Source organism: Salmo salar, chromosome 07, assembly GCF_965601325.2.
Source record: "Salmo salar chromosome 07, fSalSal1, whole genome shotgun sequence".
Taxonomy (NCBI): domain Eukaryota; kingdom Metazoa; phylum Chordata; class Actinopteri; order Salmoniformes; family Salmonidae; genus Salmo; species Salmo salar.
This window is the reverse complement of record NC_138297.1, coordinates 24,487,784-24,509,925: the sequence shown is the minus strand read 5'-3', so window position 1 is coordinate 24,509,925 and position 22,142 is coordinate 24,487,784. Positions and strand designations below refer to the sequence as shown.

The 22,142-nt window shown below is 44.4% G+C and overlaps 1 protein-coding gene across 1 annotated transcript in view; it reads left to right on the top strand.

Annotated features, from left to right (window-relative positions):
• Window positions 1–21,153, top strand: part of fgf11a (fibroblast growth factor 11a) — a 142,477-nt gene extending 121,324 nt beyond the window's left edge. Inside the window, exons 5-6 of the mRNA XM_014206821.3 lie at window positions 15,632–15,830; window positions 16,002–21,153. Coding sequence (XP_014062296.1) covers window positions 15,632–15,830; window positions 16,002–16,144 — 342 coding nt within the window. The 3' untranslated portion in view covers window positions 16,145–21,153. The remainder of the gene's footprint in view (window positions 1–15,631; window positions 15,831–16,001) is intronic.
• Window positions 21,154–22,142: the final 989 nt, after the last annotated feature.

The following is a 22,142-nucleotide window of genomic DNA, read 5'->3' as shown; positions in this document are numbered from 1 at the left end:
GACAGTGCTTTGGTAAACCTTTTCAACTCTGCTGTACCCCTCTCTCTCTCTCTCTCTCTAGTGTTGTTAAATATTATGTAAGATGTGTTAAATGACCTACCACCTCTTCTACCACCTCTCTCCCACTCACTCTCTATCCCTCTCTCACCCATCCCTCTTTATCTATTTTTCTCTATCCATATCTTTCTACATCTCTCTCTCCCTATCTCTCGGAGTGAGAGTGAGTGATGAGTGAAGGGACTGGTCCATCTGTTACTAATGTCAGCGAGGATTGGATGGCTCACCGCCCTCCTTCCCTAACTCCATCCTGCTGCCTGGTGAAGGAGAGGAAGGATCTTTCATGTCTGGCTGTCACAAGACTGGGCCCACACGCAGACATGGAGACGCACACCGACAGTATACCTGCCCTATCCCATCTGGACAAGAGGAATACCTATGTACTGTAAGAATGCTATAGCTCAGCATTCAACACCATAGTACCCTCCAAGCTCATCATGAAGCTTGAGGCCTTGGGTCTGAACCCCGCCCTGTGCAACTGGGTCCTTGACTTCCTGACGGGCCGCCCCCCAGGTGGTGAAGATAGGAAACAACACCCCCACTTCGCTGATCCTCAACACTGGGGACCCACAAGGGGGCGTGCTCAGCCCCCTCCTGTACTCCCTGTTCACCCATGACTGTGTGGCCAAGCATGCCTCCAACTCAATCATCAAGTTTGCAGACAACAACAGTAGTAGGCTTGATTACCAACAATGACGAGACAGCCTACAGGGATGAGGTGAGGGCTCTGGGAGTGTGGTGTCACAAAAATAACCTCTCACTCAACGTCAACAAAAGGAGATAATTGTGTACTTCAGGAAACAGCAGAATGAGCACCCCCCCAGCCACGGGACGACAGAACCCCAGTGGAGAAGTTGGAAAGCTTCAAGTTCCTTAGCGTACACATCAATGACAAACTGAAATGGTCCACCCACACAGACAGTGTGGTGAAGAAGGCACAACAGCATCTCTTCAACCTGAGGAGGCTAAAGAATTTTGTATTGGCACCTAAAACCCTCACAAACTTTTACAGATGCACAATTGAGAGCATCCTGTCGGGATGTGTCACCGCTTGGTACGGCAAAGCACCACAGAAGGAGATCGGGGTACCTTGTGAGGATCCGGCGAAGAGTGGCTAATCTGACTAATCTACTATTGGCCAACGTACAATCGCTGGAAAATAAAGTGGACGAACTACAAGCACGTATGTCCTACCAACGGGACATTAAAAACTGTAATATCTTATGTTTCACTGAGTTGTGGCTGAACGACGACATGAATAACATACTGCTGGCGGGTTATACACTGTATCGGCAGGATAGAACAGCAGCCTCTGGTAAGACAAGGGGTGGCGGTCTATGTACATTTGTAAACAACAGCTGGTGCACGATATCTAAGGAAGTCTCAAGGTTTTGCTCACCTGAGGTAGAGTATCTCATGATAAGCTGTAGTACACACTATCTACCGAGAGAGTTTTCATCTATATTCTTCGTAGCTGTTTATTTTCCACCACAAACCGATGCTGGCACTAAGACCGCACTCAATGAGCTGTATACGGCCATAGACAAAAAGGAAAACGCTCATCCAGAGGAAGCACTCCTAGTAGCCGGGGACTTTAATGCAGGGAAACTTAAATCCATTTTACCTCCTTTCTACCAGCATATTAAAACCTCTTCAGCGTCTGATCCCGTTAGCGGGATCAAAATCCAGCGAAAAATCATATCGCCAATTAGCATAAAAAAAAAAAAAAAAAAAAAAAAAATATATATTATATTTTTTTTTATTTTTTTTATAGATACACCTCTCCTGAATCAACCCACGACGTCCGATTTCAAAAAGGTTTTACAGGAAAAGCAAATCATTAGATTATGTTAGATGAGTCCATCGTAAAAAGCAGCAACATAGCCATTTTCCGACCAACCACTTGCATCACAAATAACCAAAAAACAGCTAAATGCAGCACTAACCTTTTACAAACTTCATCAGATGACACACCTAGGACATCATGTTATACAATGCATGCATTCTTTTGTTCAATAAAGGTCATATTTATATATAAAAACAGCATTTTACATCGGCGCGTAACGTTGACTGACAATTTTCCCCTCAAATGCGTCCCGGGAAACAATGCTACAATTCCCTAAATTACTATCCGATAACGATTTTTTAAATTTATATTGTCAATCTAACATTTATAGATGAATATCTCTTGAGAACACCTGTCATACCAGATTTTAAATTAACTTTACTGGGTAATCACACTTTGCGATAAAAGGAGATGCGATACTCAGAAAATGAGCTAATATACAGAGCTCGGCGCCATCTTGGAACAATCGCATGTCACATCTCATCTTGTATAATATTGTCAATAATCGCCTACCTTTAGTTGTCTTCATCAGAAAGCACTTCCAGGAATCCCAGGTCCACAACAGATGTATTTTCGGTCGAAAAAGTCCTTCCTTCACGTTCCATTAGCCTGCTGTTGGTAGCGCGTCCTAGGGCTCTCTCCAAATTCTCCGACGTGCGCAGCCTGAAGTTTCGGATAAAATGAGATTTTCCCGCCTGTAGGTTCGTTCAAACATGTCAAACGTTGTAAAACATTAATCTTCAGGGCCTGTAACACCAAGAGAGCCAATAAGATTCGAGGGGGATGATTTCATTGTGTTTCAAACCGTTTACAAAGGTGGGGGTAGACATGGCCACCGGCGTCATAATGGTGATGGCCCATCCCCTGTGACCAATTTCCAATGCGTGTCATTCACTGAGTTTCGACTGTATAAGGCTCAAACCACTGTGAAAAGACTGGCGACATCTAGTGGAAGCAATAGGAAGTGCTCACTGAACCATTGTTAACGGTGTGATTAATAGGGAAAGATGAGAAGTCGAGTCCACAATTCAGAATTCCACTTCCTGTTTCAATCGGTCTCGGGGTTTTGACTGCCATTTGAGTTCTGTTATACTCACAGACACCATTCAAACAGTTTTAGAAACATTAGGGTGTTTTCTATCCATATATAATAAGTATATGCATGCCCTAGCTTCTGAGTTTGATTAGTAGGCCGTTGAAAATGGGAACGATTTTTTTTCAAAATGCGCTGTGGCGCCCCCTATCCTAGGGTATCCTCAAGAGGTTAAATGTGAAAACATAGGGGAAAAAACTCTAGACCACCTTTACTCCACACACAGAGACACGTACAATGTTCCCCCTCGCCCTCCATTTGGCAAATCTGACCATAATTCTATCCTCCTGATTCCTGCTTACACGAAAAATTCAAGCAGCAAGCACCAGTGACTTGGTCAATAAAAAAGTGGTCAGATGAAGCAGATGCTAAGCTACAGGACTGTTTTGATAGCACAGACTGGAATATGTTCAAGGATTCTTCCGATGGCACTGAGGAGTACACCACAGTCACTGGCTACATCAATAAGTGCATTGATGACGTCGTCCCCACAGTGACTGTACGTACATACCCCAACCAGAAGCCATGGATAACATGCAACATCCGCAATGAGCTAAAAAGTGTAGAGCTGCCGCTTTCAAGGAGCGGGACTCTAACCTGGAAGCTTATAAGAAATCCCGCTATGCCCTCCGACGAACGATCAAACAGGAAAAGCGTCAATACAGGACTAAGATCGCACCGTACTACACCGTTGGATGTGGCAGGGCTTGCAAACTACTACAGACTACAAAGGGAAGCACAGCCGAGAGCTGCCCAGTGACACGAGCATACCAGACGAGCTAAATTACTTCTATGTTCGCTTTGAGGCAAGTAACACTGAAACATGCATGAGAGCATCAGCTGTTCCGGACGACTGTGTGATCACGCTCTCCGCAGCTGATGTGAGTAAGACCTTTAAACAGGTCAACATTCACAAGACCGCAGGGCCAGACGGATTACCAGAACGTGTACTCCGAGCATGCGCTGACCAACTGGCAAGTGTCTTCACTGACATTTTCAACCTCTCCCTGTCTGAGTCTGTAATACCAACATGTTTTAAGCAGACCACCATAGTCCCTGTGGCCAAGAACACTAAAGTAACCTGCCTAAATGACTACCGACTCGTAGCACTCACGTCTGTCGCCGTGAAGTGCTTTGAAAGGCTGGTCATGGCTCACATCAACACCATTATCCAGAAACCCTAGACCCACTCAAATTTGCATACCGCCCCAACAGATCCACAGATGATGCACTCCACACTGCCCTTTCACACCTGGACAAAAGGAACACCTATGTTAGAATTCTATTAATTGACTACAGCTCAGCGTTCAACACCATAGTGCCCTCATCACTAAGCTAAGGACCCTGGGACTAAACACCTCTCTCTGCAACTGGATTCTGGACTTCCTGACGGGCCGCCCCCCAGGTGGTAAGGGTAGGTAACAACACATCCGCCATGCTGATCCTCAACACGGGGGCCCCTCAGGGGAGCGTGCTCAGTCCCCTCCTGTGCTCCCTGTTCACTCATGACTGCATGGCCATGTACGACTCCAACACCATCATTAAGTTTGCCAATGACACAACAGTGGTAGGCCTGATCACCGATAACGACGAGACAGCCTATAGGGAGGAGGTCAGAGACCTGGCCATGTGGTGCCATGACAACAACCTCTCCCTAAATGTGATCAAGACAAAGGAGATGATTGTGGACTACAGGAAAAGGGCTGTAGTGGAGCAGGTTGAGAGCTTCAAGTTCCTTGGTGTCCACATCACCATCAAACTAATATGGTCCAAGCACACCAAGACAGTCATGAAGAGGGCACGACAAAACCTATTCCCTCTCAGGAGACTGAAAAGATTTGACATGGGTCCTCATGGGTCCTCAGATCCTCAAAAGGTTCTACAGCTGCACCATGGAGAGCATTCTGACTGGTTGCATCACTGCCTGGTACGGCAACTGCTCAGCCTCTGACTGCAAGGCACTACAGAGGGTAGTGCGTACAACCCAGTACATCACTGGTGCCAAGCTCCCTGCCATCCAGGACCTCTATACCAGGCGGTGTCAGAGGAAGGCCCTAAAAATTGTCAGACTCCAGCCACCCTAGTCATAGACTGTTCTCTCTGCTACCTACATTTACATATTACCTCATTTACCTCGGCTAACCGGTGCCCCCGCACATTGACTCTGTACCTGTACCCCCTGTATATATAGCCTCGCTATTGCTATTTTACTGTTGCTGTTTAATTATTTGTTACTTTTATTTCTTTTTGGGGGGCATTTTTCTTAAAACTGCATTGTTGGTTAAGGGCTTGTATGAAGCATTTCACTATAAGGTCTACACCTGTTGTATTTGGCGCATGTGACAAATACAATTTGAATTGATTTGATTCACCCCGTTATCATCCAGAAGGCGAGGTCAGTACAGGTGCATCAAAGCTGGGACCGAGAGACTGAAAAACATCTTCTATCTCAAGGCCATCAGACTGTTAAACAGCCATCACTAGCACACAGAGGCTGCTGCCTTTATACATAGACTTACAAATCACTGGCCACTTTAATAAATGGAGCACTAGTCACTTTAATAATGTTAACATGTCTTGCATGATTCATCTCAAATGTATATACTGTATTCGATACTATTCTACTGTATATATATTTATATATAGATTTGTGTGTATTGGGTATATGTCGTGAAATTGTTAGATATTACTTGTTAGGTATTATTGCACTGTCAGATCTAGAAACACCATTATTTCGCTACACCCGCATTAACATCTGCTAAACACGTGTACGTGACCAATAAAAAATGTGATTTAATTGACCTCCGTCCCTCTGTCTGTCTCTGTGTCTATGCCCTGTCCATGAGTCTGTGTACATCTCCCTCTCCTCCTCGCTCTATGGTACCTTTCCATCTCACTCCTTCTTTCCCTTAGTTTCTTTCCCTCTCTCCCCCTATTCCTCTATTCCCCCCATCCCTTGCCTCCTCTGTTCCTGATTAACTTATGTAATGTGGCGTGAGAGGATGTGCTCATAACAAATCTGCCTCAAATCCCCCAACATGCAACAGGAGAGACTGAGTCAGCTAAAAAACCCACACGTGGATTTGTAACGCGGGTCTGTAAATTAAATGGGCTTTAGTGTGTTTTAAGAGGGCCCAGGCGGTGGTAAGTCTGAGGTTTGGGTAAGTGGTAAGGGAGGAGAGGTCTTTATGTTAATATTGTGTGTGTTTGAGCAGCCCCTGCTGGAGAGAAGCGGATTTGCATTAGTGCTTATAGTACAGTTGTGGCCAAAAGTTTTGAGAATGACACAAATATAAATTTTCACAAAGTCTGCTGCCTCAGTTCGTATGATGACAATTTGCATATACTCCAGAATGTTATGAAGAGTGATCAGATGAATTGCAATTAATTACAAAGTCCCTCTTTTCCATGCAAATTAACTGAATCCCAAAACAACATTTCCACTGCTTTTCAGCCCTGCCACAAAAGGACCAGCTGACATCATGTCAGTGATTCTCTCGTTAACACAGGTGTGAGTGTTGACGAGGACAAGGCTGGAGATCACTCTGTCATGCTGATTGAGTTTGAATAACAGACTGGAGGCTTCAAAAGGAGGGTGGTGCTTGGAATCCCTGTTCTTCCTCTGTCAACCATGGTTACCTGCAAGGAAACACGTGCCATCATCATTGCTTTGCACAAAAAGGGCTTCACAGGCAAGGATATTGCTGCCAGTAAGATTGCACCTAAATGAACCATTTATCGGATCATCAAGAACTTCAAGGAGAGCGGTTCAATTGTTGTGAAGAAAGCTTCAAGGAGCCCAAGAAAGTCCAGCAAGCGCCAGGACCGTCTCCTAAAGTTGATTCAGCTGCGGGATCGGGGCACCACCAGTACAGAGCTTGCTCAGGAATGGCAGCAGGCAGGTGTGAGTGCATCTGCACGCACAGTGAGGCGAAGACTTTTGGAGGATGGCCTGGTGTCAAGAAGGACAGCAAAGAAGCCACTTCTCTCCAGGAAAAACATCAGGGACAGACTGATATTCTGCAAAATGTACAGGGATTGGACTGCTGAGGACTGGGGTAAAGTCATTTTCTCTGATGAATCCCCTTTCCGATTGTTTGGGGCATCCGGAAAAAAACTTATCCGGAGAAGACAAGGTGAGCGCTACCATCAGTCCTGTGTCATGCCAACAGTAAAGCATCCTGAGACCATTCATGTGTGGGGTTGCTTCTCAGCCAAGGGAGTGGGCTCACTCACAATTTTGCCTAAGAATTTTGCCTAAGAACACAGTCATTAATAATGGTACCAACACATCCTTCGAGAGCAACTTCTCCCAACCATCCAGGAACAGTTTGGTGACAAACAATGCCTTTTCCAGCATGATGGAGCACCTTGCCATAAGGCAAAAGTGATAACTAAGTGGCTCGGGGAACAAAACATCAATATTTTGGGTCCATGGCCAGGAAACTCCCCAGACCTTAATCCCATTGAGAACTTGTGGTCAATCCTCAGGAGGCAGGTGGACAAACAAAAACCCACAAATTCTGACAAGTATTGAGTCAGTCAGGATGTGGCCCAGAAGTTAATTGACAGCATACCAGGGGGGATAGCAGAGGTCTTGAAAAAGAAGGGTCAACACTGCAAATATTGATTTTGGATTTTTGCATCAACTGTAATTGTCAATAAAAGCCTTTGACACTTATGAAATGCTTGTAATTATACTTCAGTATTCCAAAGTAACATCTGACAAAAATATTTCAAGACACTGAGGCAGCAGACTTTGTGAAAATTTATATTTGTGTCATTCTCAAAACTTTTGGCCACGACTGTAAAAGGCCCACATTCATAAAAGGTCCAATGCCAACAGGCTCTCACAGTCTCACGTCAGCATCAAACGTAAATTTCGAAGTCGTTCCAATGTTTGGTTAATTCTCTGTATCATTTCAAGGTTAAGTTTAGCCATTAACTCCAAATTCTTAAGGTTAGGCATTAACTCCAAATGGTTACGGTATGGGTTAAGGTTTTAAAACAAAAATTCTAAAACAACTTTCTATTGCTGGATCCAAACATGCAACCTTTGGAACCAGAGGCAGATGCTTACAAGCAATCCACCATCCCCATCCACAAGACCCTTAACTTAACCATTCCCTAGCTAAACCAAAGCTTACTTGAAGATAACAGCGCTCACTGTTGCCCCATCATCTCCTGACGTCCTCAGACATGGATGGACCTTGAATACTGACTAGCGTCACAGGTGACCTGCCTGCCAATGCAGACAATATATTTTTTTTAAATCTCAACATCAAATCATTTCTGGGTAACAATTAACCCCTTAGAGTTGATGTCCACACCCCGCATACATCAAATTTGCATAATAAAAAAATCCCCATCAAAATCTGTTTTAGCAAAAAAAATGTATGGGCTGCGTCTCAATCCACCTCATCCACCAATGGCAGCCTTCTGCATCTGTGGTGGAAGGTGGATGAGCTACAGCGGTGTTTGTCAGACCACGGGAGATCTCAAGAATCGATCTTCACACGAAAACGATCTGTCAACTTCTGTCTGTAGCGTCCGAACAGTTTGGGCTACATACTAATATGACACCTCTATGGAAAGGTCAGACTCTTTTGCTGTTTTGCTCTAGGACGCCCCACAATCCTCACAAGACTCGTCTGAAAGTAGCCCGGTATCAGTTAAATTCTTATGGAACTATATATAGAAGTAGTTTAGTGCCTTAGAAAATGTGTTAAATATGGGTCAAAACGAAATCTAAAACATTTCCTGATCTTTCGTTTATGTCTCAGATATACAGTAAGACAGACCCTTTAAAACAAACGTCCTTTTGATTTCTTTTTTGACTATATGCTTTTCAATGTATGACTCTGCTATCCTTAGATTGAATCATTAAGTACCTTACTGTGATTGTTTTATTTTTTTTTTAATTCCAAATTGCTTCTAAGCAGAAAGCTATTTCTTAAGCAAGAATTTTGCTTGGACTATCTGGGAATGGTCTGAGTGCGGGGCCTAATTGGAGGACCCTAATGGGGGGGGGACATGTAACCTGAAACCTACTGTTATTGGCAGAGATGTGGGCAAACTCTCTTTCTTATTGGTCTATTAACTAATACTGCCTGGTGATGTCGCCAAGTGATCTGGGATCAGTTTTGCCTTTTGCATCATAATGAATAAGATTAAATGAACAGGGCCGCCTGATACTAGATCAGTCCTACTCGGAGAGGGTAAACTCTTCTCAGGTTATAGCATGTGTTTTCAACTCACTAGATTCAGCATATTAACACAAGAAAGAAGGACTACTAAACTAACATTCTGACCACTGTCATTATAAAAGGAGTTCACTGGTTGGTTAGAGAGTGACTAACAACTGACTTTTTACTCGGGACACCCCCTTCCAGCATTGGGGAACACCCCCGCCTCCCCTGCATGCGCTCACCCACCACATCTATTTACATGGGCACAAGCACTGTTCATGACACAAACTTTTCACACCCCTCTTGTTGGTTGAGAGAATTTTTGCAGGTTTAAAGCTTATTTCCTGCAATTCTACACATTTTGTCATTGGGTGCAAAGAACATTTTGTAGTTTCAAAGCAAATGTTCTTGCAATTCTATACATTTTGCCATGTTTTTTTTTCCAATGATATTTGAGTGATAAAAAAAACTCACATGGGCTAGTTGATCTGGACATTTTTGACAAGTTATAAATAGCTATCTAAGGTAAAACGATAGAAACGGGGTAGACAGAGTGGAGGACCAAAACAAAGAGAAGGATTAGAGGGGGCTACCAATGGGAATAGCCTTCAGCAGAGGAAAGAAAGAAAGGGAAAGAGAGGGATGAGAAGGATGTCTACGATAAATGGGTGTGCAGTTGTGTCCTGTGATTGGTGTGTTGGGTGGCTCAGCCTCCTGTTTAAACGATCGTTCTGTTTAAGTGGCTGTTATCCTACGAAGAAACATTGCTGATGTCCTGCAGAGTTGATATAATCAGTTCAGGGGGAGTCATTGTCTGTGTGTGTGTGTGTGTGTGTGTGTGCGTGTACGCATGTAAGCTTGCCTGTCTGCGTGATTGAGTGTGTGGTTGTGTGTGTGTGCGTATGTGCGTCCGTGCGCACTTGTGTGCATGTGTGTGTAAGCATGCCTGCCTGTGTTAATATGTCTGTGTGTGATGAAGAGTTTGGGCCGGGCACATCTCATGATACAAGTCTCCTTCTCTCCTAGTCCTAGGCTAAGGGATGCAGCTTTGGGTTCATTCATTTCAACACAATCATTCCTTTTTGGAGTGATGGGTACTTTTTATGATTCTTCCTTTCCTTCATTCCCTTCATTTTAGGCCTTCGGCCTTCCCCTCCCTCCCTCCATTAATTCATTCATTCCCCAATGGCAGCTCAGAGGGCTGCGTGGTTCTTATTGTCCCCCACAATTAAATCGGGGAGGGGACTGTGGATCTGTCTCTGTCTGTTAGTACATACGTTAGCCACACACGATCTCAGACAGCACTGGCCCGATCTTCACGAAACTCTATTTGTTTTGCTATAGAGATCCGGCATTTACAAAATTACACTGATTGGCCAGATGGTGGCGCTATAACAGGAGATTTAAAATGCAAATATTGAAAGGTCACGCCCCGCACCCAATTTGACCTAGTCAGGAAATTCGGTTCAAAGGTCACTCTCCTCACAAGGAAAGAAATTGCCTCGGGACCGTTAAGGTCTGCCATGACGGATTTTCCGCCATTTTGAAATTTGTGAAAAACACGCTACTCTTCTGTCACCGAATGACCGATCTACACAAAACTTGATATGTGGCACCTATGGACAAAGGTCTCACAACACAATAAACCTTTACATGGGCGTGGACCAATAAACATTCGCATGGGCGTGGTCTGGTACATATATGCATATAAATCAGTCAAGGATATTCGTATTGTAACAAAATTTGGTACACATGTTGCAAACACTGTCAAGACTCAACATATGTGAGAACATTCATATCGAACACACGGTGGTGCTATAACAGGCATATGTTTATATCTCTTGATCTGTTTGACTCAGAGTGATGAAATTTGCCACACATTCTCAGGGATATGAGTCTAACTGACCCACGTGATATCTGACATCACTGGCCCAATTTTGATTAAACTTGGGTGAATGATGCGTCTTGCCATAGAGATCTGCCATTTTCAAAATTACACTGATTGGCCCAAGGGGGGCGCAGCATCATTCATGGGGGACAACATGTTTACTGTTGCCTTGTTTATTGATGAACCTGGTGGGGAGAGGGACTGACTGGCTGTGTTTAGGCGCCCCAATGGACTGCTTATTTAATGAGGTGGCATGAGCCCTGCCATGTCTGGGGCCCTCAGGGGCCTCATAGTGTTTTGGTTGGGTCCTCACAGGGGCCACACATCAGCTCTTTCTCAATTAATCTGTCCTTGATTCGACGCATCCTCTCTCCTCGCCTCCGCCTCAACTGTATTGGAGGAGAGGGTCTAAGGTCCTTCCCTTCTGACCTTCTCCTCCAACGAGATTTGAGAAGGAGACGAGGAGCTAGGATGTGATGAATCAAGGAAAGGTGCCACTACATTGTGTAAAGGACTTTTAAGCCTTGAAACAACTGACAAATGGATTGTGTATGTGTGCTATTCAGAGGGTGAATGGGCAAGACAAAATATTTAAGTACCTTTGAACGGGGTATGGTAGTAAGTGCCAGGCACACTGGTTTAAGTGTGTCAAGAACTGCAACGCTGCTTGGTTTTTCACGCTCAACAGTTCCCCGTGTGTATCAAGAATTGTCCACCACCCAAAGGACATCCAGCAAACTTGACACAACTGTGGGAAGCATTGGAGTCAACATGGGCCAGCATCCTTGTGGAATGCTTTCGACACCTTGTAGAGTCCATGTCCGGAAAAATTCAAGCTGTCTGAGAGGGTGCAACTCAATAGTAGGAAGGTATTCCTAATGTTTTTTACACTCAGTGTATTTCTAAGAGTGTATGAGGACCTGCTATAGAAGGGTACTGTCCCTCGTGCCTTCACACTGTTAGCTCAGGGAGATATCTCTGTGAAGGTTTGTATGTGTGTGTGTGTGTGTGTGTGTGTGTGCGCGCGTGTGTGTGTGTGTGTGAGTGCAGGCAACTATGCATGCGGTATTAACTCCTTCAAAAGATTCACCACATACGTTTGTTTTACCCCTTTTTTTATGGTATCCAATTGGTAGTTACAGTCTTGTCTCATCGCGGCAACTTCCGTACGGACTCGGGCGAGGCGAAAGTTGAGAGCCGTGCGCCCCCCGAAACACGACCCTGCCAAGCCGCACTGCTTCTTGACACAATGCCCGCTTAACCCGGAAGCCAGCTGCACCAATGTGTCAGAGGAAACACCGTACACCTGGCGACCGTGTCAGTGTGCAGTGCGCGCAGCCCGCAACAGGAGTCACTATAGCGCGATGGGACAAGGACAACCCTGCCAGCCAATCCCTCCCCTAACCCGGACAATGCTGGGCCAATTGTGCGCAACCCCATGGGTCTTCCAGTCTCGGCCTGCTGCGACAGAGCCTGGACTCGAACCAGGATCTCTAGTGGCACAGCTAGCACTGCGATGCAGTGCCTTAGACCACTGTACCACCCGGGAGGCGATCCACCACATTTTAAGGATGATTGCATGGGCTGGACCTTATAGTGCAAACAATTTCATGAACTAATGATAGATTTGCTATTAACAGTAAGTTAATGAGTGGATCAGTTAATTGGATGGGATTTATCATTTTAGATCCTTCAGAGTTTATGTGACTGTTCGTCATATCATTTTTCACACAGAGCAAGAGAGAGAGCGAGAAGGGGGAGAAAGAGAGTGAGAAGGGGGAGAGAGAGAAATGGAGAGAGGGAGGAATGGAGAGAGAGGGAGAAATGGCAAGAGAGAGAGAGAGAGATGTAGAAGGGAGAAAGAGAGAGGGAAAAGGGGGAAACAGTGGGAGAGTGAGAGAGAAGATAATGAGGGAAAAAAACTGAAAAAGAGGAAAGAAGTAGGAGAGGTAAAGAGCGGGAAAAGGAGAAATAAAGAGAGGGATGAGAAAGAGAGGGAGAGTAAAGTCCTTATTCAGAGCGTTTCTGTTCACCAGTCACATCAAGGCTCCAAATCAATCCTGCAAATTGGTTTGCTCCTCAACAAGGTTACCAAATGACGGTGGGATGGAGGAAGAGATAGATAGAGGAGGAGAGAGACAGAGAGAAAGGAGAGAGACGAGAGAGACACAGAGAGAGAGGAGAGAGAGAGACAGAGAGACACGAGAGAGACACAGAGAGAGAGGAGAGAGACAGAGATTGTGGAAGGTGATATGGGTGACTATACAGTGGGGGAAAAAAGTATTTGATCCCCTGCTGATTTTGAACGTTTGCCCACTGACAAAGAAATGATCAGTCTATAATTTTAATGGTAGGTTTATTTGAACAGTGAGAGAGAGAATAACAAAAAAATCCAGAAAAACGCATGTCAAAAATGTTATAAATTGATTGGCATTTTAATGAGGGAAATAAGTATTTGACCCCCTCTCAATCAGAAAGATTTCTGGCTCCCAGGTGTCTTTAATACAGGTAACGAGCTGAGATTAGGAGCACACTCTTAAAGGGAGTGCTCCTAATCTCAGTTTGTTACCTGTATAAAAGACACCTGTCCACAGAAGGAATCAATCAATCAGATTCCAAACTCTCCACCATGGCCAAGACCAAAGAGCTCTCCAAGGATGTCAGGGACAAGATTGTAGACCTACACAAGGCTGAAATGGGCTACATGACCATCGCCAAGCAGCTTGGTGAGAAGGTGACAACAGTTGGTGCGATTATTCGCAAATGGAAGAAACACAAAAGAACTGTCATCTCCTTCGGCCTGGGGCTTCATGCAAGATCTCACCTCGTGGAGTTGCAATGATCATGAGAATGGTGAGGAATCAGCCCAGAACTACACGGGAGGATCTTGTCAATGATCTCAAGGCAGCTGAGACCATAGTCACCAAGAAAACAATTGGTAACACACTACGCCGTAAAGGACTGAAATCCTGCAGCGCCCGCAAGGTCCCCCTGCTCAAGAAAACACATATATATGACCGTCTGAAGTTTGCCAATGAACATCTGAATGATTCAGAGGACAACTGGGTGAAAGTGTTGTGGTCAGATGAGACCAAAATGGAGCTCTTTGGCATCAACTCAACTCGCCGTGTTTGGAGGAGGAGGAATGCTGCCTATGACCCCAAGAACACCATCCCCACCGTCAAACATGGAGGTGGAAACATTATGCTTTGGGGGTGTTTTTCTGCTAAGGTGACAGGACAACTTCATCGCATCAAAGGGACGATGGACGGGGCCATGTACCATCAAATCTTGGGTGAGAACCTCCTTCCCTCAGCCAGGTCATTGAAAATGGGTCGTGGATGGGTATTCCAGCATGACAATGACCCAAAACACACGGCCAAGGCAACAAAGGAGTGGCTCAAGAAGAAGCACATTAAGGTCATGGAGTGGCCTAGCCAGTCTCCAGACCATAATCCCATAGAAAATCTGTGGAGGGAGCTGAAGGTTCGAGTTGCCAAACGTCAGCCTCGAAACCTTAATGACTTGGAGAAGATCTGCAAAGAGGAGTGGGACAAAATCCCTCCTGAGATGTGTGCAAACCTGGTGGCCAACTACAAGAAACGTCTGACCTCCATGATTGCCAACAAGGGTTTTGCTAACAAGTACTAAGTCATGTTTTGCAGAGGGGTCAAATCCTTATTTCCCTCATTAAAATGCAAATCAATTTATAACATTTTTGACATGCGTTTTTCTGGATTTTTTTGTTGTTATTCTGTCTCTCACTGTTCAAATAAACCTACCATTAAAATTATAGACTGATCATTTCTTTGTCAGTGGGCAAACGTACAAAATCAGCAGGGGAGCAAATACTTTTTTCCCCCCACTGTAGATGGGACAGTCGAACTGGGTTGAACTGGGTAAGGGGTGAAGGACTTCTGTTGATTGCTGGTTGTTACTGGAAACAGAATGTCATCTGTGTGTTAAAATGTGTTTTTTTCTTCCTTTTGTCAATTTTTTCCTTGTGTGTGTTTGAGAGCGAGCGTGTGTTTGTTATGACACGAGAGAGAGAAGACAGATAGCCTCCGTGTGTGGGCGTGTGTGTGTGTGTGTGTGTGTGTGTGTGTGTGTGTGTGTGTGTGTGGTTATGTGTTCATTTTCCTCACAGCAGACACAGATGCTCTCCTAACCCTGTCACAATGAAATGTGGGCTCCATTTCCCGCCATTCCCCAGCTGAGCCTTTGGAATTGGAAAATAAATACATAAATAATGGAATGAATACAAAATGGTCAGCACTTCCAATCTGTTATTCTTCTCCACTGACCCGGAGTGCTATCTAGAACCCTTTTGAGTTCAATGTAGAACCCTTTACACAGAGGGTTCTACATGGAACCCAAAACAGCACTACCTGGAACCAAAAAGGATTCTCTCTCAAACCAAAAAGGGTTCTCCTATGGGGACAGCCGAAAAACCCTTTAGAGTTTTTTCTAAGAGTGTGTGTGTATGCACACATGCGCTTGTATTCGCTATGTGTTCACCTATGCTTTATCTGTGTGTGTCTGTGTCTTCTAATCCACAGGAACACTTCACTCCAGAGTGCAAGTTCAAAGAAAGTGTGTTTGAGAACTACTACGTGACGTACTCGTCCATCCTGTACCGGCAGACCCAGTCGGGCAGGGCCTGGTACATCGGCATCAACCGGGACGGACAGGTCATGAAGGGCAACAGGGTCAAGAAGACCAAGGGGGCCGCCCACTTCCTGCCCAAACTCATTGAAGGTGCAGTACAGTACAGAAGGAAGTTAATTATGGTCATTAGCTGTCTCTGTCATTTTGTCACATTTGCTTTTCATGATGCACTCAGATCTATTTAAAAAAGAGATTTGTTCTGTTCAATATTATTCTGTCTCCCTCTTCCCTTTTCTCACATCCCTTCCCTCCCCCCTACAGTGGCTATGTACAGGGAGCCGTCGCTACATGAAGTGGTGGTGGTCGCCGAGCTGAGTTCGCCCAAGAAAATGGCCAAGGCCTCAGATTCACCTGTGCTGCAGAACGGCAAAAAAGACCCGCCCTCAAAAACCAAAACCTCCTAGCGCACAGAGAACACAGGGGCGGACATACGGGCACTGGGCACTGGCATGGGCACCTAAAGGAACTACAGGGATGATATATAGAAGCAATAGAGCTACTTGATGGTAGCATTAGAAGAACTCTATCTCCCATAATGCAATAGTGAAGGGGTGGGGAAATAAATGCCAATGGAACCCTTCTTTAAAAGACATGGTGTGTCCCCCACCCACTGCAGCCCCCGTCCCTTCTCTTACCCAACACCGCCCCTGTATGAGTCTGAGATTTCAGAGCAATAAAACCTGAGGAATGAGGCTGGGTGCGTCGCAGCATGCACTGGTCCCGTCACAACTATATACACATCCACCACGGGAAATTCCCGGAAAGAAGACCGACACCTATCATCAGCATCGTCTGTTTTTAATCTACTTCACTTCACAACGAACAATGTCTTCCTGTTTTTATTACACAGGGTTGTCACGGTCAAATGTTTCCCCCCTGCCCCACTGAGCAGCAGGGGGGGCCTATTGTTCTACATTCCTAAAGCTTCCATCCATACTAATGTTGGGTTGATCCAGGATGCGTCTGCACCCTATTTTCAATATAGTGCACTACTTTGTGTGGGCTGTGGTCAAAAGTTGTGCACTACAAAGGGAATAGGGTGCCATTTTGGAAGCTCGCCCAAAACATCCTTTTGTTCTTAGTTATCGGTTAGCGGGTCTTCTCTGTCCATCAGCACCTTTGTGACCATAGCTACTGTATCTCCTCCATACTGATGGAGCTTTTTTCATTTTTTTTCTTTCCCTCGTTAACCTCAGTTTTCCACTCGGCAGCACAAGAAAAAACCTTCTTGGTCCTCTCTAGGGCTGTTTAACAGCAGCTTACACTGATCAAAATCTCCCCAACTCTTAAAAGAGAGAGAGAAACCTCCCTGCTGCACTGAACTACACACACGATTGTGTTCATACACACACACACACACACACACACACACACACACACACACGCACACACGCACACACGCACACACGCACACACACGCTGGGCAGCAGAGGGAGAGGGTGATTGTGTGCGGGTCAGGGGTTGAAGAATGATGACGATATAATCAGTGAGATGGTGTAGATGTTCTGGAAGTCTGTTTGTCCATGTAGGTTATTATTAAACTGACTGCTTTACCCTCTCTGTGCCCAGCCATGCGTTCCACCATCCTATAACTATACTAGATCATTTCTCTAGCTCATGCCCCTAACATGCTGACCACACCGCCCGCGTCGCGTGTGCTAGCGTTGCAAAATACATTTACACATACATGTTATTCAATCATTGCACCCACACTGCTCGCGAGCGTCTGCGTAGCCAGGCGCTAAAATAGAACTTGGTTCTATTTGTGACGCTTGATGCGCTACAAGTCTCGCCTCTCCTATCTCCTATTGGTTTTTAGGAGCATATTCCCACGTGGGCGATTGAAAAATGAACTGAGATCCACACTCCTGTCCAGTTGGTAGTGGTAATGCACCTTAAAGTTAGTTGCCAACCGCCATATCAAGAAGAAGAAGAAGAAAGAGGAGAGACTACTAGAAACTAACTCAGTTTACCCTTTATCTGTGGATTCATTGTCGGAGTAGAGGACCTTGTGCATTTCAGGTAAAATAACAACCCAATGTTTATATCCCAGGACAAATTAACTAGCAACAGCAAGCTAGCTAGCTAAATTGCCATAAATGTTTAATGCTTTTCGACCTGTCCCCAAATGAATATTGTTGGTTCAGAGTTCGTTTTGATATTTCAACCTGGGTGTCCTGATCGCCTCTGGGTTGGGTGGACAAGATCAACATGCGCGCAAACGGTCTGGTCAGCATGTAAGCCAGGGAGATACAGCATACCCCACTGTGGGGTTTATTTTCTGGTTGGGTATGTGATATTGCAGGACAGTTGTGGTTCTTTTCGGAGGGCTACAACCTCCTAGCCTGGGTGCCAGTCAGTTTCCACTGTCAAAATCCTTATGGGATTGTCATAGCAAACAGACTGGCACCCGGGCTAACGACCTCCTAGTTCCACGTTGATTTCTTCTTGTTAATCTCTATATGTAATAAGCAACTAGTATGCACTGAACCTCTCCAACACTGGGTCAAGTGTGTTAGTTATTATGCAAAAGGAAACAAGCCTTCTTTAAACGCACATCTCGCCATCATGTCTCATAGGGTGCGCCAAAATGGCACCCTATCCCTATATAGTGCACTACTTTTGACCAGAGCCCTGGTCAAAAGTAGCGCTCTACAGGGGAAAGGGTTCTATGTCCAATGCAACCATAGACTATTATCAACCTGTAACTTGTGCTGTCAGTGTCACATCCCATGCTGCACAACAATGATGTTGCTAAGGGTAAAGACCGGATGCTAAAGTCACAGACATAATAATAAGAGGACGATGGTTTAGTAATAAGGATGAGAATGTATAGCTAGAAGGAGCTACATGTGCTTCCTACTCCATTTAAAAAAAGAAGAAGATTAGCCACGAACAATCTTTCTGCCAGTTACTGACGTAAGTCTATAATTCTATGATGACTGTTTTTTTGTTCATGTTGACGTGTTTACTGGAGGGATTTGAGCTCTGTATGCGTCCCATCCCAAATGGCACCCTAGAGCCCTATGGGGACTGGTCAAAAGTAGTGCACTATGTAAGGAACAGGGTGCCATTTGGGAAGTATCCAGAGCTAGGGCAGAGTGGTAGATAGGGGGTCCTTATTTTAGACTGAGCATGCTTGTTTTGTCGAGCCAAAGGAGAGAAAGGAAGGAACGAAGGTTCAGAGAGAATTATGGGAATTATGATGGCTTCTCCCCGTGGCAGACCAGGTAATCCCAAATAAGGTGTTAACAACAGGCATCTCTCACACACACATGCACACACACGCACACACACACGCACAGACACACACACACACAACCTGTTGTGAAGATTTGTAAGCTGTATACACTGCAGTGTTGCAACCCTATTGGACCAATGTTGTACAGTCCACCTTCATAAGCAGCAGAAAATAGAGGCCTACAGGGTGTGTGTCTGTCTACGACTGTGGCTAACACTTCCTCATTGGTTCAGATTAATCACTTCAATTAAGCATTTAAATAGCTTTAGTTTGATGTATTTTGCCAGCCCCCCCCAGGTGCTGAGACAACAGGCTCACGTTAACACAGACACATACAAAACACACATTGACACACCACGCCTGACCCACTGATTCCACGAGCTAATTCCAAGCATGTCCTATTGAACAAAGGTTTTGAGAACATGAGTCTCTGGGAAGATTCCCAGCTAAATGGCGTGAGACTGGTCAGGTGAGGGGGAGGAGGAGGTGGAGATGGGGTGGAGGGGGGGGAAGGACAGGAGCGAAAAGGAGATGGTATAGAGGGAAGGAGAGGGGGAGGGGATGAGAGAAGAGGTGAGCAGAGAGAATAAGAGGATACATTAAGCGATGGCTTCTACTGGTTTATCAAACCAGTCAATGTTGAATAAGGTCAGTGAATCCAGAAATGGGATATTTGGGAAATAGCTATGCATCCTGTGATTTTACTGTTTGCAACATATTATTATACGCCCCCCCTCCCAATGTCTTTCCTTGACATAACTTTTCCATCACAACTCTACAAACGCACCTAGATTAGCGTTAGTTAATATTAGCTATGAGATAAGAGTGTACTGTAAGTAAGTTAAGGGATAACGCTGAGTAAGTTACCTGAGTAGCAGCAGATGATGTACGAAGACAACGTAGTCGTGATAGTACCACACTGATACCCACTAGTCACTTAGCAACGCAACAGAGTACCGTCCTCTTCAGCCGGTCGAGATCACGGTACATTAGAGGTAATGAATGCGAGTGCATTTACGTGTGTGTATGTCATTGTTATTACACATCACATCTGATTGGGGTGTGTTCATAAGGGTATGTTTGTGTCACTGTAGGGATAGGTGCAACTTTACACCACATTCAATTTGTTCTAACATCTAAAAAAACGTTGTGTGTGTGTGTGTGTGGGATACATGCACGTACAGTATATCTATGAACGCACAAGGTGTGAGCACCTGTATGTACATGTACGTAGCCACCGGGTGCTGCTATGCTAGCGTATGTAGGTAGGTTATGGAGTGTATGGTTGCAGTTTATAACATATCGATGCAGGGGTATAATGTATTGTGAAGTATATGGCTCTAATCTGACGTAGTTGACGAGGCTGTGAGATTCCTCCTCTTCTCGTGTTAATCTGACATCAAAACCAGCAGGGTAGATGCTTCCATCTTAAAATGTACACACATGCCCACGCACCCAGACACACAACAAATCAAATCAAGTCCGACTGTATTCAGAGTTTATTTATTTACATCTGTGTCTAAATTGCAATAATGAAGATGGGATAGCATCCAATAGCATATTGCAAATGGTACTGTACAGTAGAGGAAGATTATGTTGTTATTCAGATGGACTGCTGTTTTATATAGTCCCGTAGATGTTAGGTTTGCAGTGTTTGACCTTCTTTCATTAGATGCAGAGAGGGGAGACTATAAATATGTGTATAGAGTGGCAAGTGTGTGTGTGTGTGTGTGTGTGTGTGTGTGTGCGCGCGCGCACACGGGTGTTTGTGAGTTCATGGATTTCTGTGTGCGCATTCATATGTGTGTGGTGTGCCGTGTTCAAAGTGTTCAAAGTGTTGAATACATCGAAGAACAGACACCCTCCTCATCATCTCTTCATATCCTACGCCTTCCTTCGGCCAATTAGATAACACTTCAAGTCATTCAGCTTAAATGACTGTGTCTAAAGACGGCCATTAATCTCGTTTTTGTATTTTTTATTGTCCCATCCACCCCCCCTTCCCCTTCGGAGGACAACGTAACTTTGTTACAAATACATTTTTGTTACAAATACATTTTTACATACATGGTACTTTTTTTTTTTACATAATATAACATATACCGAGTGTACAAAACATTAAGAACACCCTCCTAATATTGAGTTGCACCCTTCCCTTGCTCTCATGTGTCCTGTTGGGTGGGTGGGACCATTCTTGATACACCTTTGGATTCATTGGATTTTTTTTAAACATTTGGATTCATAGTGCTCAGACATGTCCAGTACATATGATATATATTATTTTCAGTCACAACTACTACAGATTATATTCACCCCCTCAGCTTTTCTCAGCCCATCCCACCCGTCTCCAAAGACCATGCTCTCTTGATTTCTTTGTGTCATATTTTTCTGTGATGTCTAACCTAGATTCTGAACCTTTGTAATCCCATATTATCAACAGATTGTGATTTAAAAATGAACATTTTAGCTAAGAGTATTATTATGGTGTTGATTGATTGACTATGGCTTTCCACAACGCCCAACAGTGCTATTTGTAGGGTTCATTCTGGAACACTGTTATGACTTTTTACAAACTCCTGAACCTGTGACCAGAATCAAGCTACATAGGGGCAATACCAGAATAAGTGATCTAATGATTCTGTGTCTTCGCAGCAAAATCTGCATAGCCGAAATGGGTGTTTGACCTGTACACTGTACACAACATTCTGTTGGTGGCAGGAATTTACTATAATTTTAATTGAAAAACACATTTTTGAATCAAGCGTCGTTTTGTGTATCAGTTCATAAACCACGTGCCATGGAATCCGCGCATCGAAAATCTCTTCCAATCTATTTTGCAACCTGTATGGTGCCGCCATTCATCTATTGCCTATATACTTTATCTGTCCATCCCATGTTTTACCTGACCACATACAGTACCAGTCAAAAGTTTAGTGCCTAAAGCTGTCCTCAAGGCAAAAGGTGGCTACTTTGAAGAATCTCAAATATAAAATCAATTTTGATTTGTTTAACGCTTTTTGGGTTACTACATGATTCCATATGTGTTATTTCATAGTTCTGATGTCTTCACTCTTATTCTACAATGTAGAAAATAGTAAAAATAAAGAAAAACCCTTGAATGAGTAGGTGTTCTAACTTTTGACTGGTACTGTACATTGATC